The sequence below is a fragment of the Astatotilapia calliptera genome, chromosome 18, assembly GCF_964374335.1.
Source record: "Astatotilapia calliptera chromosome 18, fAstCal68.1, whole genome shotgun sequence".
NCBI classification, from domain to species: domain Eukaryota; kingdom Metazoa; phylum Chordata; class Actinopteri; order Cichliformes; family Cichlidae; genus Astatotilapia; species Astatotilapia calliptera.
This window is the reverse complement of record NC_137439.1, coordinates 6,631,579-6,657,285: the sequence shown is the minus strand read 5'-3', so window position 1 is coordinate 6,657,285 and position 25,707 is coordinate 6,631,579. Positions and strand designations below refer to the sequence as shown.

The 25,707-nt window shown below is 38.9% G+C and overlaps 1 protein-coding gene across 1 annotated transcript in view; it reads left to right on the top strand.

The window, feature by feature from the left end:
* Window positions 1-25,152, top strand: part of LOC113010435 (vasoactive intestinal polypeptide receptor 2) — a 69,746-nt gene extending 44,594 nt beyond the window's left edge. The window contains exons 4-13 of the mRNA XM_026149467.2: window positions 1,978-2,069; window positions 13,043-13,140; window positions 13,258-13,390; window positions 15,610-15,760; window positions 16,719-16,779; window positions 18,967-19,036; window positions 20,422-20,513; window positions 22,345-22,474; window positions 22,573-22,614; window positions 23,801-25,152. Of these exons, the coding sequence (XP_026005252.1) occupies window positions 1,978-2,069; window positions 13,043-13,140; window positions 13,258-13,390; window positions 15,610-15,760; window positions 16,719-16,779; window positions 18,967-19,036; window positions 20,422-20,513; window positions 22,345-22,474; window positions 22,573-22,614; window positions 23,801-23,971 (1,040 nt within the window). The 3' untranslated portion in view covers window positions 23,972-25,152. The remainder of the gene's footprint in view (window positions 1-1,977; window positions 2,070-13,042; window positions 13,141-13,257; window positions 13,391-15,609; window positions 15,761-16,718; window positions 16,780-18,966; window positions 19,037-20,421; window positions 20,514-22,344; window positions 22,475-22,572; window positions 22,615-23,800) is intronic.
* The last annotated feature ends 555 nt before the right edge of the window (window positions 25,153-25,707 follow it).

The following is a 25,707-nucleotide window of genomic DNA, read 5'->3' as shown; positions in this document are numbered from 1 at the left end:
ATTTTTCAGCCACACTGTGCTCATTATACTTAAACAAGCTGAGTGCTGTCACAGTGTGATGTTAATACTTTTACTTCAGTAAAAGATCTGAAACACCCCCCCCCCACACCATTTTTCTCAACTGCATGCTGTATTTGCCAAAGCTTTAATCCACATCTCTGGCTGACTTCTGCACATCGGTGACCACTTGTGTTCAAGACTGCTGTTATATTTAGAGCGAACACAGCAGTGCACGCAGCTCAAATGTTGCAAGTAATCATGCTGTACATGCAAATCACTGTTGCTTAATGAATCGGTGTCTTAGCTTCAACTGTGTCTCCCCCCTCTGTGATACAGTGGACCGGGTTTGTTGAGTGTGTAGTGAGGCAGAAGTATGCTGATGTTACTTCCAGTCAGCGCACAAATGATGCTTCGTGCTTTTTACTGGGAATTTACAAAAGGAGGATGAACTTGCCGTGCACTGCAGAGATTTTGGCACTGGCACCCCCCTGCAAGTTTGCCTCAGGGGTTCACTGTCCACTGTGCATGCTATTCATTTTAGACACACTGATGGTGTTTTTACACTGTGGGAACATAAGCAATAACCTAAATTTTGTGACCATTTGTAATGCAAACTTTCCATTTTTAACATTTTGGGAATGTGCATGCCTGATGGCTCCCTCTAGAGTTTCATGTGGCTTTCTGTCCAGTAGCATCTGTCAGTGTAACGTCTACTGTAGGCTATACTATCCTCTCATTCTACATGACAAATCATTTTGACTGGCTCTCATATATCATGCTTTACAAAGATATTTTTAGCATCCAACTTCACAGTGGCCACTCATTTTTAGTACTAAAATTCATTGAAACACTGATATGCTACAAAATACTTCTATCAAACTGAAATGAGTGATTCATCATAAATTTGCTCAGTTAAGAGTTGAGTGAATATGGCTTGGAGTGCTTGGATGAACAAACCTAACAAAAAGAGAAAATTCTAAGGGTGCCCCGCTGCCAGCGAATCCCCAGAAAAAGTCAGATTATTGGTCACTGATGACATTAGAGATGTTGGTGTGATTTAAATGTGCATTTAGATGAGCAGTTTTTCTTATTTTTGGCTCAGACTCAATATAGATGACCAACTATCAAGGTCCTCCTCAGGAATAAACCTTAAAATTGAATTAAGTCAGGGATGAGAAACCGAGTTTCACTTAGGGCCACAAATGGGAAATGAGAATTGCATTAAGCTTTTAATTGACTCAAAAATGTGAGCTTCATACAACCATTTCACCTACAAGCTTACAAAGCCCTCAACCAGTCTACAAAAATTCTGTCTTCATGACATTTAGTGAAGTAAAATAAATCACTCTGATTACAAGAACACTACCAAACAACTATTTTGAAACCTGTTTCACGTGCTTAAATTTAATTGAATGTAACCAAACAAGCCTGATGTGGTGTAAAAAAAAAAGTTATACATTTTCATTTGAGTCTTGTACATATTTCTTGTCTTCTATGACTTTATGTCTTTGCAGGGATTTGCATTCAGAGTTCATAAAGAAAATGCAAATTGTGTTCTTTGAAGATGAGTGTGTTGCAGTTAGCCATAAAGCACTCAGATGTTTGGACAGTGGGGGGAGACTGGAGTGTGAGGAGGGAATCTGCTTTTTGCCATTTGGTTATGTTTTTATGTGCAAAGTTTAATGAAAACTTACAGAAACAAAGGATTGTTAAACAAATAAAAATGACACCCACATTAATTCAGGGGTTCTTAGCATCGACCATTGAGAACAAACAAAGACTGACCTCTCTGATTGGGCTCAAATCAAAGAACAGAGGCAAAAAACCCCAGGAAGTATTAGCAAAACCTGACACAGTGAAACCTACATTTTTTTTTCTGTTTGCTAAAAAAGGACAAAGCAGGAAAAAGTGGTCTGTATTTATTTTTGAATATGCTTAAAGAGAGACTGAGTTGTGTGTGCATTTCTTCTCCTGCAGGTAACATTAGCAGAAACTGTACAACAGCTGGATGGTCTGATGTTTTCCCAAACATAACCAGTGTGTGTGGGGCAGACACGAGCCAGGATAAGGTACAGTAAACATCTTAACTGCTGCTTTTTGTTCTTTTGTGTGTCGTAAATGTCACCTGGATGTTAATGAATTCTGACTGTGGAACAGGAAAAGAAGCTGCGACCCCAACATGGACCATTAGTGGCCCCTAATTGACGAAGCCCGCGGGGTTGGCTGTTAATTAACACCAGTTAGTGGTGAAAGACTGCTTCTTTAAAAGGTCAATATGCCCAACAGTAGAGTGATACGTGTTTAAATGTGAGCAATTTGGTGTCTGCGCGCACTGCTGTCTAGTTTTTTGTGTCGTTTAATGGACAAAAAACACCATTAGCCTTCCTCTAGAAGCAATTTGGTGTTAAAGGGTCGTCATTTTATGTTTCCCAGAATATCTGTATAATAGCAGCCATTTATCTAGGTAGGAAATTTTCTGAACGGCTTTCAGGTCATACAGTTTAACTACACTGCCACTATAAGATTGCTTTGGTTGAATTCTATGCATTTCACACAGTTGGGTATCTTGGAATAGGAACGGGCCGGTGGTTTGCAAATATTTCTACACACATTGTATTCATATCTGTACAAAATAGCCACAAGGTGATACAACATGTTGCTAATTCTTCTTTTTCTTCTATGTTTGGTATCCCATCTACCTGTAGCATGGCATCTACAATCATTTTTTAAGATGGTCTCCACTACATGTGCACATTCAGTTTGCAGTTTGCCTTATATACTGTACCACCATGTATGTTTGCACGTTTCAATAAATCACGGCACCTTTTCCCACTTTTCCTTGAAAATGTGAAGTGAGGAGCTCAAGACTTTTGCACAGCACGCCTCCATCGCTGTATCAGACACTTGGTCTTGTCGCCTCTGAGTTATATCTAGCTCTGTTTTCAAGCAGAGGAAAGTGGTGGTGAATTTGTCCACACAGATGAAACGTTCAGTATGAGAGAATCACTTTTTGTGAATGTATAACTGTAATGTACAGGCGTCAAAAAGTCCCAAAACATCTCAAGAGATGTACATGTACATGTGCATGTACAGCACGATTTCATGGTCTGAGCACAGAATCTGAAACTTTGTTATCATTACATTGCAATTGTTTTTCTGGCAGACTTTCAGTTAAATTATGATTGCAAGAGAAACACTTAGTGCTAAAAAAGATGCTCCGTTCTTATGATTGCAAGAAAAACATTGCAACTTTAGTAGGAGTCAAGCAGGACAGCACAGGACATGTGTCTGCAAACAGCATGGCACAGAGTAATTGGAGGTATGCAGCCAATATCCTGCAGCTCTTCATCTAACAGCTCACTCTAACTGCGTCTTGTTTTTCTTCCATCGCTCCCTGGACATTTTCAAATGATTCATCATCAAAAAATGAACTTTCTACATCAATATTATGATACTTTGTGGATCTCAGCTGGGCAGACATGGATATTTACAGAGGAGGAGGATTATGTGGAGTGCAGTGTTTCACTAGATGCTGACCTGAAATAAAATAGCCAAACACTTAGTGCTAAAAAAGATGCTCCGTTCTTTTAGCACAGTGTAAAAACCTGGCAATGCCATAGCAAACAACTGGGAAAGTGGAGAAGTTGCACTGCGCTCGGTACAACCCCTAAGTGTAGTAAAAAGTAGGCATGTGTTCCAGTTCCTTATGTTACAGTGGAAGGCAGCGAATTGTATATATTATTTCAATAAGGTCACTTGCAAGAATTGAACAGGATTTACTTCATGATAAGGGGATTAGGTTCCAATGACCCAACACGACAAAACAAAATTCCAGCAGTGACGAGTTTTTATGCTGTTGGTGAAGACTGAGGATGGATGGAGCTCTGACTGAGGCGTCTGTGAGGTGGAGATGGGGAGGAGGTGGGCTGCAGAAATGAGAGTCTGGGAGGAAGAATGATAGAGAACATGGATTTACACTAGGCTTAGTCTTGCACGCCTTCTTTGAGCTGATTGGTTCAAAGAAGATGTGCACTAACATGATTAGATGAGAGTAATGATGTCAGTACTGAGACTGCCAGTGTGGGAAAGTGGTAGTGATGTAAAGAACAGACAAACACTCTAACGCCTGGGAAAGCAGGCAGATGAGTGATTACACTTCCTCCTTATTGAGCATAAGCTTCACTTTATTTAATTGATGTAGTCCAAACCAAACTAAGAGGTAACAGGCGTCTGTGAGGTTCCCTGCTCATCCTACACAGACATCAAATTGATTGCACAACAGGAACATTTTAAGGTTTTAACTACATATTGAAATACAGTTACTGAAATGCTGATTAAACAATAGTTTTGCAGGACAGATGCCAAATGACTTCCTTTACAATTAGGTTCAGCTTGGGTCGTCCTGACAGGTCACCAAACTGGAGTTTTTGGTGTGTTGAGTGTAGCCTTTTTTGGCCTCTGCTGTGGTAATTGCTGCTCCCCTCTTCTTCCACTCTTCTGTGGTTCAGTTTGGGTCTCGACTCTGTGTATCCTGAATCGCCCATTGTGCTTGTGCAATTGTTCATCCATCTCTCTTTTCAGTTTTGGCTCTGCACGGCTTCTCGGTTCACACTCTTCCCTTGCTGTGGTTTTCTGTCTTTCTTGTCTTCAGTAGGGAGTAGAGAGGTACTCGGGAATAATGCGGCACTGTCGTCGCATCAGCTGTCCATCTTCTTTTTGTCATTTTGCATATCAAAGAAAGAAATGGTTGAGCAGGTGTCTGAAAGGGTTCAAAGACCTGAGAACTTAACATTATTTTAACAAAACATAAATAGAAAGTGAGCTTTTATAATTCAAACAAGAGAGGGATTAGGACTAAAACCCTATGGGGGAAATAAACCAATACACATTCACTCACTTAAAAACACTTTGGTAGGTTGGGAATGTCTCATGGACAGAAGTCATACATTTTTTTTGCAGCGTAATTAAACTGAGCTAAAATCAAAGACGTTTTACTTTATAAAGGAAGAGAAATGTTCTGTTTTATTTCTCACTGTTCACTGAAAGTTGAAAAAGGGAAAAAGAATCCAGCGTTTTTCAGGCAGCTGCCAAAAAAGTGTCTTTAATGTAAACTGCAATATGTCTGTGAAGGTTCTGAGTCATCCAAGCCATTGTAGTCTAAGGAGCTGGGAAAGTCCAGATGCTTTTCTGTCCAAGCTCCTTAGTCTTTAATGTAAAGTATGCAGGAGAATTTTGAACATGGGAATACTGATTAAAGTAGTTTACAGGTTTTACTACAGCTCACTGGGGAAAAAGCAAACAGAAAGAAAAAGATGGAAAGCAGCTAAATGATGCCTGTTTTTTATTCGCATCTTTTCTGGTGGCTTATTGTAGCGTTTTCACACATAGTCAGTGTTGTAGTTTTAGAAATACAAGTTTAATGCTGATGAACTGATGAACTCTTCACCTGGATGTTTGGGCTTTGCTGTGTCCAAACAAAGGAATGAATTCTATTTAGATATTAATCTGTTTTACAAATTTGCATATAGTGACATACATATACATTTTTCCTTACTAAACAGAAAGTCTGTGTGCACAGCCAGGGCTGTGTATCTGAGATGTCTTATTTAACATAGAGCCCAGAGTAGAAAAGAAATGTCTGTAACTGTTTAGTGTTCAGAGAAGTCTGAGGTTTGGGCTCATAAGGATTACTCGCACATACACTGACATCAATATTTGAAACCTTGTCCAAGTTTATTTTGGGCAGCAGCCATTGAAACAGTAAGTAGATGACATAAAATAAGGAATAAGAAAATAAGGAATTACATAAGAGTTTCCTTTTTAAATAAGAATACACTAATTATAGAAATTGACATGAGCACGTGTTACAACAGGTAAGGTAATCTACTTTTGAAGATGATCCTTCCACAGAAATCTCTATATTACAAGGTCATCCCACACTAGACAAGTAGTGCCCCGGCTGTCCTTGTGATTTTCACAAAGACTCAAGGTCAAACCATAACATTTTAAAAACCTTTCATTCAGCTGAGTCTATTTAAAATTTCATTAAAATATCAAGACTTCACCAAATAAAGGGGAAAAATATCTTTCTTTGTATGCTTTTCCAGACAGAGTAAAGGTTTTTGTTTATAGTTCCCAAGTGTCGGTTGGATCCGATCTGTCTACGATATACTGGAGATATTGCAGCGAAATGCCATTTAAGCCATATTACACGCTGAAGTGCATCGTGCATCGTGCATGGCTCGCTGTTGCTGCAGTTTGGCAGCACCCGGGCAGCAATCCAGGTTTGAAACTCAGCGGGAAACAAGAATCAAGATTATTTCATGGTAATATAACCTGAGTCACTGTCACTGTAGTTTCATGATTATAAAAACATCTAATTTTGCACTTGGCATCGGACACCAGAGGCACTCACATACTTTTATTTGTATAAATCTACATTTCAATGACTTATTTTAAACTGAAGTCAGTGTTATTATGAAATGCAGAAGAAATGTTGAACAGTTTCCTTATGATTAGCAGATGCAGTGTTCATAAAAACAAACACTTTTTACTTTTATGAACAAGGATTTGAGTTATGCTACTGCAGCATGGCAAAGCAGCTGTGAGCTAAAAAGGGAAACTTCATGTAACATGGTATGGTCCATTTTATTACACAGAGAAAAAAACATTCCATCCAACTTCTTGTGCCCTGTGTCACTGGAAAAAAAGAATTCCTAGAAGGGTGGGAACCCTGTGAAGAGGCACAGTTGTGGTTGAGGTAAGGAGGAGTGATGATAAATGGTTTGGGACACGTCTCCCGAACAGGACTGGACCTTCCCTTTCTGACTGAAGTCTGGCATCCTGGCTTCTCATCAAACAAACACTCTTTGATGTTCTTGCCGAAAGAAGCCAGTGGAAGAAATTCAACCTACAGCGTCTTTTTCTGAGGAAACAAGATAACAGCGCAAACAGAGAGAGAGAGACGAAAAGAGAGAGGCAGGGAGTGGGAGCCTGTGACGGACCATGTATGGTCGGATTTCATTTGTTTTGTTTTCTTTTGTAATGCAACAGATACTAAAATCTTTCAAACAAGAATAAATGTTGCTCGCTTTTCTCCTCCAGCACTAAGGGTATAATGGGGTTCTACAAAACACAAAGGCCTTATTGCATCACATCTGTGCTCAAACACAAAGACCCATATTTTATCCACCAAAAAATCAGACCACAAATGAACAGAATGTTAAAATTAGACTGTAAATAATAATTTTGTGCTTCGTGATCACGCAGGAGGAGAGAGACCAGACACATTTCTGCATGAAACCCACCTGCTTCTTTGTAATCAGTTACATGTCCACAACAACACATTTTGTGTAAATTTTCTGGTATTGTTGTTTCATTATTTACTTTATAATTCTGTTAGAATTTCCTGGTGTTTTTCACGTTCTTTCCTGAAACACTAAACTGTGTTACACCTCCCACTTCTTGTGGGTTAAACTAATGTCTAAGACATCACTTTTGTCAGTTTTTCATTCTTGTACAAATAATTCGTTGCAGGAATTTGTCCTTGGGTCTTTGCTTTTATGAAACTTTCGCTAGGTTGAAGGAAAAAAGGTCAAATCGCCTGTCACTGCTTCCTTTTTCTAAATTACAGAGTAAAAGGAATTTGACCCAGTTAATTAACGCTGACACATTACAAGCCATTTTGCAATCCATGCTGAAAGCAGGTCAGGAGGTTACAGAGAATACAGACCACATGTACTGCAGAGAATAAAATAACTGCCAAACAGCAGTGGGTGATAAACACACCACATAAAGTACAATAGAGTAGAAATAAAATACTTTCAGATCTTTTCTTCTCTTTGTTTTTTACTCATGAAGTTTATTCAACAAATTATTCAAATTATCTTTTGCTTCATTGTTTATTTCCCTTGGTGCCGCCATGACGTTGATTTTTGCAGAGTTTGCTGTGAAGTACAAACAGTCAAGTCCACTATAAGATGCAGTGAAATAAGTTCTGATGCTTAGTGCTGGTTAAAATGCTTCCAACTGAATGTCAGCAAAATTAGCATTAGTATATTAGGGATGACATGCCAGCTTACCAGAAGCAAGACCAGTACATCACCCCCTGGTGGCTGGCAGCATTATAGATCAGAAATCCCTTCCTCCATGGCTGTGTTGCCTGTTGCCTTGTAGTTGACAGTCACTAGTGGACCAAACTCCCTTTGCCTTGGTAACTTTTTAAAGCATTGAACCTGTCATATATCTGGGAACAGTAATCTTTGCTATCATTTGGTATTTTCCCACCCATTTTGGGTTGCCAACAGTGATTTCGTCCATTTTTGTAATTGTCTATTGTTTCACATCGCTGCTACCCACCTGCAGTTTTCCTGTTTTTAGGGTGAAATGTCTATTAATGTGTCGTCATTAAGTAACTGAGTCAAATTCCCCTTAAGCAGTGACTCAGAATAATAATAATAATAATAATAATAATAATAATAAGTTTATTTATAAAGCACTTTCAAACAAAGTGCTGTACAGCTATTTGAAAATAAAGAGATAAATAAATAAAAGCGACACATAGCAATACAAGTTAAAAACACAATAACAAGTTAAAAACATAATAAAAATTTAAAAACGGTGAACAAGTAGGTCTTCAATCAGCTTTAAAAACCTCCACAGAGCATGTCTGTCTAATATCTTCAGGGAAGTTGTTCTACAAAAATGGGGCACGAGAAGAAAACCCCACACTCTTCAATAGTCTTTTATAGTCTTCTGGCTCTAAGAACTTTTAAAAGGCCAGAATCCTGGCCTTTTAAAAGTTCTTAGAGGACAGGATGGAACATAAAGGTGCAAAAGGTCGGGGAGGTATGAAGGCGCCAAACCATTTAAAGAATTGGAAGTGAGCAGCAGGACCTTAAAATCTGCTTGAACCTGACAAGGTAGCCAATGAAGGAATTTTAGTTCAGGGGTAATGTGCTTAAATTTTCCAGTTTTAGTTAAAATGCGAGCAGCTGCATTTTGCAACATCTGTAAACCTCTAAAACCTTTCTTTGGTAGCCCAGAAAGGAGAGCATTACAATAATCGATATGTGAAGACACACATGCATGGAGAAGAACCTCTGCAGTGTCGCTAGATAAAACAGATTTTGGCAATGTTCCTTAAGTGATAAAAGGCGGTCTTTGTTGTCTCTTTTACATGACATTCGAACGACAGTACCCTGGCGAACCACACGCCTAAGTTTTTAACCTTGTCCCTGCAATTTATGACATAGTCACCAATTTTCAAGATAAAATTTTGAGACAAGTATTGAAATTTTTGTGGCCGGTGTCAATCAACTCTGTCTTATCAGTATTTAGAAGCAGGAAGTTATTTGATAACCAGCCCCTAATTGCCGATAGACACAGAGATAGATACTGACTACGTTTTACTACTAAACATGGAATAACAAATAACAACAACAACATGTTGGGGGGTGTAGCTACTTGATTCATATCGGAAACCTGATTTGTTTCATACAGTTAATATCTCGTAGTCCTGAGTACTTTATGTTGACATTTGGGGTTTTGTTAATATTTTGCGTCTTTGCTCTAGTCTTGACTTAACTGTTTTTCCCGTGACTATTTGTAGTGTTGCAGAGTTTCAGTTTTTTGACCCTGTGTTTTTTGCTGTATATAATCAATAGAAGTATTATTAGCCTTTCCCCCAGTGTTTCCTGCATGCGCTGTCTTCTGTCTTGTCTCTCTGTTTCTGCCGGTTCGCCTGCCTCTGTTATTTAAAATTATTGTAATATTTAATTTAGAGTTTCAGCAAATTAAAACAGTGTAAATGTCATGTATCTCTCAGTTTAGCTCAGTACACACAACCACAGTCATTGGGAACACTGCGGACTCGACAGTTGTCCAGATGTTGATCACTGCATCCCACAATATGGAGGCTAAACCAAAGAAGGTCCTGGCTAAATGGCTGGCTGTCCACAGAGAGCTGTTCACAGACAGGACTGCAAGTCACAGTCCTTGATTCTGGAGGAAGAGTGGTAAAGCAGTGGAAGAGATATTTGGGCCCCGGACTTTAAACATTCCTAGTTGTCAGCTGGTGTTGATGGTGGCCGGGTCGTTGTGTTTTATCTGAAGTCAGTACATTCATCTACCGTGACATTTTAGAGCACGTCATGATTCCCTCTGCTTACAAGCTTTATGGAGATGGACATTTCCTTTTCCTGCAGGGTGTAGTACCTGCATTCAGTGCCAAAGTTATCGCAACATAGTTTGTTGACTATAATGTTACTGAACCCATGAAAAATCTATGGATTATTGTCAAGAGGAAAATAAGAAACACCTGACAAACATACAGAAAAGCTAAATGCTACAATAAAAGTAAACTTCAATACCTTCTTAGCTTTGACACAAGCTGATCACCTCCATGTGATGCCACACTAATACAGTAATGAATAATTAATGATAAAGGAGCCCAACCAACTACTCAATATATATGAATGTACTTTTCAGTATACTCAGTATTCTTCCTGAATAACTGGAAAAAACTAAATCTTTTAACCTTTTCCCATTTTTGATATGAAGGAAAAAGCGTTTTCTTTGTTGTTGTTTTTTCTTTTTTTTGGCCTGTCCCATTTGGTTCTTTAGCCATCAGAATTGTTGTCTGAAGACCAACAAGGATACCCAATGGATTTACTTTGCCAAATGGATCATCGTGGCATTGCCGTATTGGTCCATTTGATCGACCTTTGTTTTTATTATTTATTATATTTTATTTTCAGATGTTACAGACGGGACAGACATGAGTGAGAGATAGGAAAGGGAGAAAGAAAGAGGAAGGAAATGAAAAACAGAAGGGGAGAGGGACAGTGAGAAAGGGGGGGAGAAAAAAAAAATCTTTGTTTTCTTTGTTAAATCATCCGTTCTTCAGCCTTGTCAGCTTTTCCAACTCGGCCCTTAACTTTTGTCAGTTTCCTTCTTCCTCAGTTTTTAAGGTTAGGTTAGTCTGTTGGATTCATAGGTTCTCCTGCCAGTTTTGTGCAAACCCTTTTGTTCCTGCCTTTTGTTAGTTTTGTTGTTGAGTGTTTCAAGCATTCGAGATTAGATTCTTCCTCCTGTGTATGGTTATGGTCCTCACCACGTCTTTAGCTAAGTTTAGGGTATGGGGTAGGGCTTCAGTTTCTCTTACAAATGTATGGATCAAACTGTGCACCAGTTCATGTGAGCTGATGACAAGTGCAGATTCTAAAAATCACAGAGTCTAAATTAGTTTTCAGTTTTAAATTTTGGTGCCTTTTTTCCTGACACGGAGAACAACTTAGCTGTGAATTGAAACACCTGTCCTCCATTGTGTTCATATATTTTGGCTACTGTTGTGTGACCGCAGCTTCATCCTGTTCACTTGTTATTCGTGACCCGTTTTGGGTCACGAATAGTGCAGCTGAATCGCCCATTGTGTTGTCCTGCCTCTCTCACTCTGTCTCTATTAATCCCGTGCTCTCTCCACCACACCCCCTCTTGTCACTAACGTCCTCTTTTTCATTTGATTTAGACACAAATCTTCCTCAGAGCAAATTTGATATCATCAGATCTACAGTTTTTAATAAAGTTGAAATAATAATAAAAGCAGTCAGCATTAGATTAAGTTTGAATTTAATAGAATTATTGTTTCTGTAATATGATATATTATCTTAACTCTTATCTTGTCTAAGGTTTCTCTAAAACAGAACAGAAATAATGCTACAAATTGGGGTTCCTTATAAATAAACAAATAAACAAACAAACACAAATAAGTACAACACATGTGAAGCATGCAAATATCAGGAATGGTAACACTGATATGGTAAATCATTCCTTATTGAGCTAGTTTGGAATTTCCCAGGAATAAAGCACATCTTATCTTATCTTCAAATTAAACACACACTTAGTCAGTACTTGTGTCTACGCCAAATTTCAAAACACTGATTTGTTTAAAGCACTTTTATCATTGTTTATTCAGCCACATACTGTGTATGTTTCTGTCCAGAATTTCTGTTAAATCAAAGTGATTTATTGTGATTACACTTGCCTGCAGTTTGACAGCTGTTGATGCAGGATTGCCAACTCTCACATTTTTGGTGTGAGACACCGAGTGTTAGGTTCTGTCTCACGCTGCCCAAACAAATCTCCCTTTGAATAGAGTCATTTCATCTAAAACTGGAAAACATTCCCATCTCACCCTCAAGAATTATGTGATTATTTTTCTGTTGCTTTAGTATTTGTAATAAAAAACATGTAAGTGTTACTTACATAAAAGACCTCAAACTACATAAAAGTGCATTGGAAATCATCAGTTATTTTTGATTTTTCATAATTCAGCAACACAACGGATAGTTATATTTAAGCTCTATAAATAAGATTTCATGGCTGAGCACCTGATTCCAAGCCTTACATCATCTGGCATTATGCTAAGCATCAGATGCAACAATGTGAAGCATGCTGCCACGCACTTTAGAGCAGTGGAGAATGGAGTGACAATCGTGCTTCTCCATTTGACAGTCCAAGATGAGTCTGGGTTTGGTGGATGCAAAACTTGTCTGACTGCACTTGTTCCAAGCGTAAAGTTTGGTGGATGGGGGATCATGATGTGGGGTTGTTTTTTGGGAGTTCATGCTCCCAACTTTGTGGGAACAGATTGGAGATGGCTCATTTCTGTTCCAACATGACTGTGCCCCAGTGCAAAAAAACAAGGTCCATAAAGCTGTGGATGAGCATGACAGGCTTGACCTCAACCCCAAGACTGCGAGCCATCCAGTAAACACACTCCTAACCCCTGTGGAAAAGCTTCCCAGAAGAGTTGAAACTGTTATAGCAGCAAAGGGTGGGCTGATATATTAAACCTTGCAGATTAAGAGTGGAATGTCACTCGAGTTCACATGCACATGAAGGCAGACGAGCAAATACTTTTGGCAATGTAATATGCTTCACAATCTTCACCTCAATTTGAGGCCCAGTTTAGTGATATGTTAAGGATGATATACATGCATTAATAATTTAACAAAAGCTCTTTTTCCCCCTTTGTCTGCAGCTGGTCTTCTACGTGGTCGTGCAGACGTTGTACACTCTGGGTCACAGTCTGTCTTTAATTGCCCTCACTACAGGGTGCGCTATCCTCTGCCTATTCAGGTAAGACTGAATACTAAAATATTATTAAATCAGAACATTAAGATAAAAAAAAGTAGCATCTTTATTTAACATTTACTGCACTATGCTACATTTCTTTCATTACCAACATGTTTGCAGGAAGCTCCACTGCACCAGAAACTACATCCACCTCAATCTCTTCTTCTCCTTCATTCTGAGAGCCGTGGCGGTGTTGGTGAAAGACGACATCCTCTTCAACCGAAACTCGCACTGCTCAAACCAGCCATCACTGGTGAGGTCACCACCTCTGTCCTCAGCGAGCAGAGTCATATCCCGAGGGAAGCCAACAATGCAGCACTGAGTACAGAAAGCTACACACTCATGTGTTAACAGCAGAACTGTCACAACGGGAAAAATGTTTCAGCGTAAAGCCTGACAAAGTTTAAAGCATGAAATAATAAATGGGAATTAGGTCTGCATGCTTCAGATATGAAATTAACATCTCAAACTGTCAAACGTTCTGCTGTGACAGTTTGTTCTTCAGATTCAAGTAATCATTTTCTGAAGGTGGCTCTGCAGAATTTTCTGGCAGTTAGCCCATTCATGTGTTCGGTGAGACAACAGCCAGTCACGCATGCTCCCTATCTGCTTAGCTGAGAGGGCCAGTAGCCTGCGTGCTTTCTGGTCCTAAAACTGTGGAAGCATGCGGAACATCAAGGAAGAAGTGTGGACAAGAGGAAAAAAAACTTTACTGCATGCACCACTGAGCAGCTTTCATTAAACGCACGAGGAGTTAGGTTGTAATCTGGTACCCAGTCCTCCTAATACACCCGGGATATACAGTGAGCCACACAAACATGGGAGCAAATCCAAAAGCCTGAAAATCCTTAAAGCTTCCGTGGGGCAAACTGTGCACCATCTTCACTGCGTAATAGACACTTTTGTGCTGAGTGAGTGAGCAAGAGTATGTGAAACTATGCCCTAGTGTTACACTGTTGTTTTTATAAGTTACCCAGCACTGATGTGTATAGAAAAGCCTGCATTGCTGCCCAGTTTCATTGCCAAAGCATTGATAATACAATGTTGTCAAAGCTACAGGTGTCTCACAGATACTCGGTATCCCTGGCATTGGTGCTCTGGTGTGCTCTAACCTTGCATCCATGTGCTCCTTGGATAGTAGGATTTCCCATTTTGGAATGAGATTCTTCCGACTTTGTTGCGTTAGTACACTTTAAAAAATTGGAACATGAAAATAACCTGGACATTACAAAGACAAGGATATTGTATTTTACCGGGTGCTTTGCCTGATTTATTAGAATTACTATAAACTAGATCATTCTATTTGGATAGCAATTAACTGTTATGACCTAAAACCATATTACAATGCACAGTCAACATTTGAATAGATTTGTGGCACTGATCTAATTTTTCATGCAATCAACCAAATATTTATCTGCAATGTTTTAGTGTGGCATCAGTAACTCTGCAACTTTTTTGTTATTGCCTATTTTCCATGTTCCTTTTCCCACTTGAGTGATGTTAATGTCAATTTTCCCAGGCTGACACAACCAACTCTAATTTTAGACCTACTCCTAGTATGTTTACTGCAGGTCTTTCATTCTGCAGGGCTGATGTTGCACAAGGGGTGTTTTTCTCCAGAAAGGAGTATGCCTTACTGAGTTTTCTGTCTGGCAAACTTGGCACTTAAACTGCCACCTCCGAACCTTCTATGGCGATGCAAACTTTCTCTGCCTCTAGATGAAGTCTGTTATCGCTAATATTTCTGTCAATGCAAAAAGCACCAAATGCATCTGACAGGATAACAACAGTCATACTCTTGGATTAGAACAGGGTGGATATTTCACCGATCTGCGCCATTACCCTTTGCGTCATTTCAATACGTTATAAATCCCGACTTAGGAAGATCGCAGCTTGTTCAGAGCAGTGTGGCGGGCAAAAGATAAAGGACAAAATTTGCAACCTGTTTCTGTTATTTCTGTATGTATGTATGCTCACTGATGCGCTTTACACAGACTGATAAACACACTAGCTTTAAACCAGAAACACCACAAAAGTATCATCCAGTTATACCTTCATGAAGGCGGGTTTTAATTCATGACTGTTGTATTAGTTTCAGCTAATAAACTGACAGCAGAAAGCTGACATCTGATACTCTCCTTGCCTCAGTAGCTGCCTGACTCTTCCCTCATGACGTTCCTCCTCCACTCACCCTGATTGTCAGGGCACTCTGACCTTTATGCACTCATCTGCTCGGTGCTTGTGACGTCATAATCTGCTCTGGGTGAACTCTCTGACAGATCCAGTGGAAAAATGGAAATGTATACCCACATATCAGAATACCAAGTATAAATACATGATTATCCTACACTGTGCTCATGGTTACAATTAACCACATACAGTCAGCGATGTACAGTCAAGGCTGATATTATATAGTTTAAGTATACACAAAGCCTATTTAACATCTTTGTACTCTTTCTGTGTTCTCTTTAGGTGGGATGTAAAGCCAGCCTGGTGTTTTTCCAGTATTTCATTATGGCCAACTTCTTCTGGCTGCTGGTGGAGGGTTTGTACCTCCACACTCTGCTGGTTGTCATTTTCTCGGAAAATCGACACTTTATTGTCTACATGTTCATCGGCTGGGGTAGGTACATTTTCTTATTCTTTATTTGATTTTGAGTCAAATGGCCACGTGGGAGCTTTCACTCTGTTATAGCTGCAGGTTTAGCAGCTTAGTTATGATTTTGATTAGATATCAGAGCTCTCATTACTTTAGGCAGCTATTTAAGCAAATAAGCCAAATGTTTTTTCCCTCAAATTCAACAATACCGTGCTACATTTGTTATCCTACGGATTCAAACTTGATATAATGCTTGACTGAAAAGTTACAAGTTCACCAAATGGCTCAAGGTAAAGGAAAAGGAGAAACTTAATATATGCTCAACGTGGTTTGGCTTCAGTTAAACAAGGACACAGACTGGTTGGCAAACCACCAACAACCTCTGGTTGCTAGGGAAAAAGTACAAAGTAAAAGCTGTGCATTAATGCTGAAGCTAACTGCGGTGGGGCGTGGTCTGCAGTGCTGCTGCTACTCGATGGTAATGGAAAGCCAGCTAATCCGAGTCGAGTCGTGGCGAGGCGATCCTATTAGGTACTAATGGAAAAGAGACCTTAGTGAAGTTGCATAATAACTGAACTGAGCCTTTCTGCTGTTGCCTTCTTGGTATTTTAAAACCAGATGTTAGAAAAGATTAGGTCTGACTGAGAAACTGTCATGGTAATCCCCATGGGACATCTTTTCCCAAACAGAGGATTTCTCCCCTGCTGGTTGTTAGTTTCCAGAAGCAATGTTCATCTTTTATTTCCATTTTTCCTCCTCTGAAAGACAGTATAACACCGTCTAGTTTTGAGCTTGAGATGGAATTTATCAACAAACAATTAAAAGCCTTAATATACACTGAAGCAATCTGTTTAGAGTCTTAATACATGGATGGAACTCACATTACTTTACTCAGAAAGATTAAATCGTAACTAGCAATAAAAAAAATAAGAAATGCAAACACGATGTGATAATATTTTCTATACTTCATGGTTGTTGACAGGAATCCCCACTGTGTTTGTGTCTGCGTGGGTGATAACGAGGATTTATCTGGAAGACACGGGGTAAGTGTAACAATCAGAGAGTGAGTTATCACCATAGAAACGCGATCCAGGTTTGTTATTTATGAACTATATAAAGTCTGTTAAACATTCATGGATTATATTTTACTAAATAGATTTACATTCTGACTGAATGTCTGTCTGCAATTTGTTTTTCTTCAAGTTGACATGTGTCTATGTGTCATGCTCTCTCTGGAGCTGTTTATTATATTCTCCTTTAAAGGTTGACAGAAGTTAGGCAGCTCCAGTTACATTAAAGAGAGGCATGCATTGGTATTCAACAGCCACTGCCTCTGTTTTTTCGTTAGGGCCTCAAATTGCATTTTATTGATTAGACTGTTATTCATTACCATGCAGGAAGGGGGCCCAGTTTTTCAATTAATAAGAGAAATATCTCACATGTCAAAGTGCACTTTATTGGATAATTTAGCTGACAGGGTTTGCTTTGAGATGTCATCACAGGAACCTGGTGGCGTTTGGCTTTTGTTGCACGTTATTGCAACTGGCACTGCAGCTCATTATCTATGAGTCATGCCGTGTAGGCGAACTATAAAAACAAGCTTCTGAAACAAGTCTATAACAATTACTGAGGCAGGGTCTGATAGCAAAGGACAGTAAGGACATCACTCCAGAGTGTGAGGAGAATGATAATGAAATTTGTTAAGTTTTAAGTTCATTACCAAAGCCAAGAAGAAGACTGAGACTAAGTCACAACAGTGAGTCATTTAGTTTCCTTGACTTTTATTTCATTGAACCATACCATCCAAATATCCAGAAAGCTTAAATATTTAATTGTTAGGACAATCTGTCATATTTAAATGTGTCATTTTACCCCCAAAGACACGATGACCTTAAGAGAGTGAAGAGTTTGACCCAAATGAACAAAATGGTTTTGGTCATAAGAACCATAAGAACATATACATTTTGTAAAAATACTCAATATTTACGGCATGCAATGGAGTCCATTGTGAAGATTTTAATGGTCTGATTATGGGAGTGTTAACATTAATAATAAAGTGATAAAGATGGAAAGAAACTGTACCATGCAGTATTGGTCCTGATGGACCGCAGCCTCCTGCCAGAGGATGTGATTCAAGGGAGGAGGAGTTGGAGTATCCCAGCACTGACTTCAGAGTTTAGGTTTCCTCAGCTGCTGCAGGAGGTGCATCCTCTGCTGTGGTCTTGTAATGAGGGAGCTGATGTTTTGCCTCAACTTTGAAGTCTTCATCTCCCAAGACCTACAGTATCCACCAGGCAGTCATGCAGGCTTATGTTGGGCATGGGATCCTCCTGAAGTCCCCAATCATCCCCACTGATTTAACAGCACAGAGCTCCTGGCTGTTGTCTCTGAATTGGTCATAAGGTTGTCAGTGCACCCTCACACATATCCTTGAGATGAGTTTGATGAGGGTGGTGTCTATTGTGAACTTCGGGAGTTTGACAGACTGGTGACTGGTGGTGCAGCGGTTGGTATGCAAGGAGAAAAGCAGGGGAGAGTGTACACAGCCTTGGGGAGATCTGTTACTAAAGATCTGAGAGTCTGATAGGAATTAAAGTCTACAGAAATAACCAGACATAAGTTACTGGAGGTCTATGTGCTGGAGGATGAAGTGCAGTGCCAGGTTAACAGCATTGCCTAATTGGGGTATGGTTGTGGTGGTGGGGATTTGAGACAAGTCTGTAGTCATTCAGGATTGTGATCTATCTAAAAGAACTTTGAGATTTCAAACTTGTACCTTTTTACATAGGTGAAATCAAAAGAGATTGATTGGCACATTGGGGGCTCAGTTATAATATTGACACTGTCACTATAAACTGGAATGTTTATTAGCTGATCTACGCCCCACGTAAAGGTTTGGACTTTAAGTGAAGGTCACAGGATTGCCTGCAGCAGAAATGAGCTTCATTAGTAGAGATCAAACATAGAGTTAGAATTATGTTTTCTCACAAAAGGAGTCAGTAAGATGGGATCTATTACCATCTGGCTTCCTCCAAATTTGTAGAAAAATTACTAGTGCTCAAGTTAAGCAGTGAAGACCAGGTTCTTTCCATCTTATGGTACTTTTTGCAGTGATTCAACATTTATTGGTCCACTAGCACTTCCTCTGTTTTTTAAAATGCCCATTTTTTATTACTGTTATATATAATATTTACATAACTATTACATTCATATTTTTGTGTGACCTTCAGGTGCTGGGAAACAAATGACCAACCCATACCCAACTGGGTGATCAACGGACCAATTGGATTCTCCATTATGGTAAGCCATTGCTTTCATTTTTACCTGCAGATTTTGCGTATTGGTTAAAAAAGCATTCAGTTGCCTATAATGAAAAACTGGTTGATTAGAAAAAACAAATACTGAAAACATAAAGTGGAAAACAAATAAGTCCGTCATGTGAAACAATATCTGTCTTTGACCTTATTCACATTTTTTAAATCTGGTTTTGGACTATAATACAAAACCCTTTAGAAACCTATGGCAATGTTTCAGATCTCACTAGTACGATTTTCTAAATTCCCATTGATACATCCATATATTTTTCAAATTATTCCATAACATTCTACAGAAATGATCTGTATTTAAAGTACAGTAGTCTTTTAAAATCGGTCCTTTTCCAATTTCAGCTACACGTGAAGAAAAATAAAATGTATCAAGAAGACAGCAAACAGCATTACCGGATGATATTACAGTTGTTTCTCCCGGTATATTTCACTAAAGTGTTAGAGTTTGTGAGCCTTTTGATTTTAAGATCTTTTAAAACCTGAAAGAAAGTCTTAAATAAGTTCATACTCATGACCAAGCGTTCTGTGTAATGTCCAAAAACAGCAGTGTGATGTGTTAGTACCTCATGTCTCAAGGTGTTAACCTGAGAAGATTGCGGCATATTGTTAACACACAAATACACCAGACCAACAAAGTAGCAAAACTTCTGTTTTTATAGATGTGGTCAGACCAGCTGGCAGATACTTACTCTCTTAATTTCTGCACAGAGTCTTGTGAAAATATTTTCTTTCCTCAGGACTATATTTTGTCACCTTCTTCTGTCACAGACATGATGAGAAGTGTGAGAGGAAAATGTTTGCCTGCCAAAATGTCTGTGTTTGGACTACAGCACCATAGGATCCCATTCATTCTGGATTGTTTCGCCTAAGGAACCAGAGGTCCAGAGAACGGGAGCTCTAGATTATATTAGAAGTTCTCTGATGATCGCCTTTTAGCTAGCATGAAAAACATAACACTAAACATTAGAATGATGGCATTATGCAGCGATAGAGATATTTTGCTAGTTTTTGCAAAAATATTTCCATTTGTAATGTTTAAAAAAGATCTGAAACAACAGAAAATAACTGTAACAGAAAACAAGTTCAGTCTGGTTTTTTTTACGTATTTAAGGAAGAACTTTATACATTTGCCTAACAAGCAAAAAAAATCTCTGTTCAATGATGAGACACAAATCCCTCATTTTTAAAAAAAAAGACTTAAGTAGGCTGCTTTTTATTTAGAACAAGGCCTTCCTGTTTTAAATTGCGTTTATATCATGACCTCCTATTTCTTGGATTTGGTGGGTGGCAAATTATCGAACACAGCAAAATAAAAATCACCCCTTATGGATTATAAGTTATTTTTTCACTCCCCCCAAGGTAAACTTCATTCAGTTCATCTGCATCATTCGGATCTTGGTTCAGAAGCTGAGGTGTCCTGACGTGGGCGGCAATGACCAATCACAGTACAGGTAGGATTCGATTTGATGCATGAGCACAAAGGAAACCGCACCTCTGCCTTCCTGGATCCTCGTTTTGTTATATTTTCATTTTTTTCCAACATGCACTTGAAGCCAAGTTAACAAAAGGTGACAGGTTGTGTCAACTGTTGTGTCATCAAGTAAATGACACCTGCTCAGTCAGTAAAAGCTGCTGTGGATAAAAGAGTCAGCTAAATTCTTCAAAGTATAAAACATGATCATCTGAGACACCAAGACCATTTTTTATCCTCTAGTATTGCTGACTGAGATAAGAGTGATGCTAACGCTCATTCGACAAGACAGCGTTTCAGGATGCTGCTCTTATGAAACGGGGGGGAACCTTTGTTCCTTTGTGGAGCCACATTTTCTCTGCAGTTTAGTGTCTGTTTAAGGCTTTGCTTTGTTTAATCTTCAGGCAGTTTTCCTCTCCGGTGAAATCTTACTCGTGCTGAGCTGTCAAGTATTCTTCATGTCCACAGGGATCCACGATTTAGTGGCGAGAGGTGGTGGGTAAGCCCAATTTGTTTCGCTGCAGGATCTCTTGTTGGTGTAGGTGAAGACTGAGCTGACACTTGACAGCTTGGGAGTGATGAAGGAAAAGAGGATTTTACCGTTTTCTTTGGGAGTGTGCTGCATGAGCAGTTTGATTGTCCGCTTGTATCCCGATGCCACGTGGAAAAGTGCGACTTTTCTTTCTTACTTTTTGAGATTTCCACTGTTGAAAGGCTTTGCCCAACAATGTCAATTTATTTTTATATGGGGTTTTCTATGAACTCATAATCACAGTGTGAAAGAGACAAATAGGAATTGTATCCAAGAAAGTTCCTTAAATGAGCCAAACTGATGCCAAACAGCCAACAAAGTGTAGTGAACAGATCCTTGATCTACGTGCAGCAGCAGTGCTGAAGATGTCAACACAAAAGAAGGTTGATGGCAAAGTTTTAAGAATTTATTAAAGTCCTACAAAAATGTGACAAGTCAAAAAGAGGAATGTGCATACAATAAATACACAAAGAAATAGAATAACATATATTATAAATAAAATAATAAATAAAGACAAATTAGCAGAGGACTTTCAAGCATGTCCAGCCAGGAGGAGACCCTGGAGCAGAAGTGGGAAACACTACAACTGACTGGCTTAATTGGCTTGGGAATACTTTGGTATCACCCTGGAAATAAATCCATACTCATGAGCAAGCGTGGTGTTAGAGCACAGATGGATGGGTGCAGTGGGATGTAAAGGGTTTTTGGAAAGATTACTTCTGATATCAGATTTGTTGATGGTGTGAGCCTCCCAGCAGAACCCTGGACAGCAGATGCAGCGAGTTATCTCAATTCAAGAGAACAGTTCGAGCTCAGTTTTAAAAAAGTCCGACAGGCTTCTTTGTTTATGTCCACATAAATCTGTGACTTTCCTCCATTTGCGCTTTGAACTGAAGACACTTCAGTGAGAGATGAAACGTCTTCAAGCAACTTCAATAAGTCCAGACGCTTTTCTTTCCAAGCTCCTTAGATCTTTCCACTATTTCACTGCCTCACATTACCATTGGGTGTATTTTTATGTTTAACACTGAGACAGCAGAAAGAGTGAATACAGAGGCTTGTTTTTACAGGCTGCAAGGCCCAGGTGAGCAGAGTATGGTGAAGTATGTTTGGACCACCTACAAAAGAATCCGTGTCAGACGAATTAGGCACCCTAGTCATCCATGTTTAACTGATTTATTGCATCGGTCTTGTAATTAACAATTAAAAGAAACATTGCATCATGTCTTATTCTTAAATTGTATCATAAAATAATTGTATATGACTGTTTCTCTCTCAGGAGGCTGGCCAAATCCACACTCCTGCTGATTCCTTTGTTTGGCATCCACTATGTGGTCTTCGTGACTCTCAGTGAATCCATCGCAGAAGATTATAAAATATTTTTTGACCTTGCCCTTGGATCTTTTCAGGTGCTGAACAAGTGTCTTTCACCTTATTGATCCTTTAAAGCAGCGATTCTGAAACTTTTCTGAAAAAACTTTACTTCATTAAGTGTTTGTTTTTTTAGGGTCTGGTCGTGGCCATTCTCTACTGTTTCCTGAACAGTGAGGTAAGTTATCAGGTGAACTGATAAAATACAAAGTATGGATTTAGTCATTTTAATGAGCAGCCAAATTGATTAAACAGTAAAACATTTGAATGAAAGTGATTTCTGTGAGGCAAAATAGAAAATCTATCCATGAATGTTTCTATACTCAACTGATAGTGTGCCTGTTTTGCTTAATTTTGTCAAACTTTCATAGAAACATTTAATAAATTACATTTGTTGGAGCTAAAACGTGTTTTCCTTATATTCGTTTATTAAAAAGTGTTTAAAATTAAAATCTGCAAAGTGTTGATTGCTGAGTGTCCTCCTTCTATCTGCCAGTCAGACTCCATTCATTAATAAACTTAGCTACACTGTGTTAGCTGAATTTGTCACACCTTTTGACTTTATGTAAAATCATTGGATGTATCATGATGTGTTCCATTACATTATCATAAATACTGGTGAGTGGTGAATTTGACAGATGGAGGAAGTTCCGCTCAATCAGTTAGAAGCTGCCCGGGATCCCAAATAATTACTGTGCATGTAACTGATATGTGTGATTAATATTTGGAATGAGGTAGTGATTGAACTGTAGCAAAGTTTTATGTTCTCCATAGATACTCATGGAGAATATGAAGAAAAACAAAGATGAATGGCAGATATCAAAAAGGAGGAAAGTATTTATAGATTTAAGATGCCACTCAGGCAATTTGATCAACTGGATACAAAATAACAAGGAAGCATCTTTTCCTTGTTCTTTTCCTAAAGTGGAAGGTGCTCATTGATGCAAATGCTGAGAAAGATTTTCTAAATTTGGTCTCACAGCATTCTTCTTGCCACCATTCTGCAACCCCGAGCTCCAACTGAAACTGGGGAATGGGAAACTGAATTTTCCACCAACTAAGCAGGCTGATTTATCCTGGCTTATATAAGATGATCACACAGATAATCAGACATAATCATGCCAAATGTTGCTGGACCAAATGGATCAAATTATTTAAACACACACACACACACACACACACACACACACACACACACACACACACACACACACACACACACACACGGCTGTGTCTCCCATTTTTTAGTATCCCCCAGAAGTGGCAGATGAGATGCATTGACTAACTGGATCAAGTTTTTTAGCTATATTGGTGTTTAGGTGATCCAAATGATTAAATTTTTTTTATTTTACCTGTTCCTGAAGGTTCAAGGTGAGCTAAAAAGAAAATGGCGGAGCATGTATCTGAACTGTCGTCTGAGCAGGAATCGCCACAACAACACCTTCGCCTCCAGAAACGGTTCACAGCACATGGTGCAGTTTCACAGCAACTCCAGAACCCAGTCCATTCTGCAGACAGAGACCTCGGTGCTGTGAGAACACGAGGTCTTTGACACACAAACAAACATACAAAAAAATGCAGTCTTAAGATTGACCTGGGTCCAATAGTTTTACAAAGTTATTAGGAAAATACAAAAAAGTAGTACTTTGAAATGAAGTACCACAAGGGTGGGACCTGCACATCATTGTAGTGCAGATTTTGGTTTTAGCTTTACAAATCTCTGCAAGCCTTCAAGTTTCTCATTAGTGGATCAAAAACTTTTCAGATCTGTCCAGTGAGGTTTACTGTGTTTGCTGCTAAGAGCCTTTTTTTTTTTTTTTTGCAGTCTTTATGCTATGATGTCTGCTGCGTGAGCAGAGAAAAACATGTGCAACGTCCTTAAACTGTTTTACCTGGAACTTTGTGCACAGATGAGATATAAAATGTATATACTTGAATGTTGCATGCATTGAAATCTATATTTTTGAACAAACATATACGTGTAATAGAAACAGCATGATCTAGGTGCTGCAGACTTTAAATTGGCTCTTGCGAAAAATGCAAAAAAACCCAGAACCATTTTTGCTGTCTTTAACAGAAAGCAAAACAGGTGATTGTTTCAGTATACAAATCTTTATATAACTGTTGCCTGCTGTGCGATTTAACACCGCTGGTAATACTGTGCTGCAGTCTTACCAGCTGTCATTTTGGAGCCATGTTGTAAAATATAATAGATTGGCTATGGGAAACCTTGCAATACTTTTTTGTTTGATACTGACCTAAAACTCATGGTAGCCGTGTCAGGATTTAGTTTCCAGAACGTGCATGCTGTATGCAATAACGCAGCAAAGTGACAGTCCTGTCATTAAATCCTGCAAAACTACTCACCTTAGTTCTTTCTTATATGTTTTCAATCCTTTTCCATGTGCCTCCTGTGTTCTCCCAGCCTTATCACAGGTGTCTGTGTGAGTTTGTTCCTCACCCTGTTTCAGTTTAATCCCTGCTTTGAAAGAATGATCTTAATGTGGTCGATTTTAATTCCAATCTTTTTTAATTTCCTATTCTTATTATTGTCTTGATTGAGTCCATCTGTTCCCTCTCCATGGTGTTTGTCTTAGAAAAATAGACTCTTAGCCTCCAAATGTTCTCCTGTTGTTTGGTGCTCCTAGCTGGCTGTCACTCTTTAAAGCACCTTAAGTTATCAAATTCCTGATTAAAGCCTCTTGTGTTTCGCCACCCTCCTGTCAGTTGCTGTTGTGTTTGCATACTGGGTCCTAATGGGAATATTTCCAAAAATCTGTGAGAAATGCTGGTGTCCAAACCCAACTTTAACACAGCATTTGCTTCCAGTACCAAGTCATTGTTGTTGCCTTTTTACCACAGCTGTCTCCAAACCCAAATTTGGGCATATGTTATCCCTTTTGGAGGCCATAGGTAGTACATTTATTATCATTTAAATAGAAAAACTTGGTTATGTAAATTTAAAAAAAAAATAAAGTTGTAAAAATTGATTTGTAAATATTTTTTTAAACATTAGGTTTTTACTTCTAGTGTCTCTAGCTGTTCTTTTAATAAGCTTCTCCTAGTTTTTTTTTTTCGAACCATTTCACATAAAGGTCAGTTTTAATGATTGATTTTTTACAAATATACAGGGAAAGGTGACAACTTGTCACTTCAGTGAATCATTTACTAGTCCACAGTGGCCACACCCACCCATTTGATACTTAAAATTACTGGTAAGAATAAGTCGTAATTTTGACCCAGGTCAGCACATGAGCTCAGTGTTTCTGGG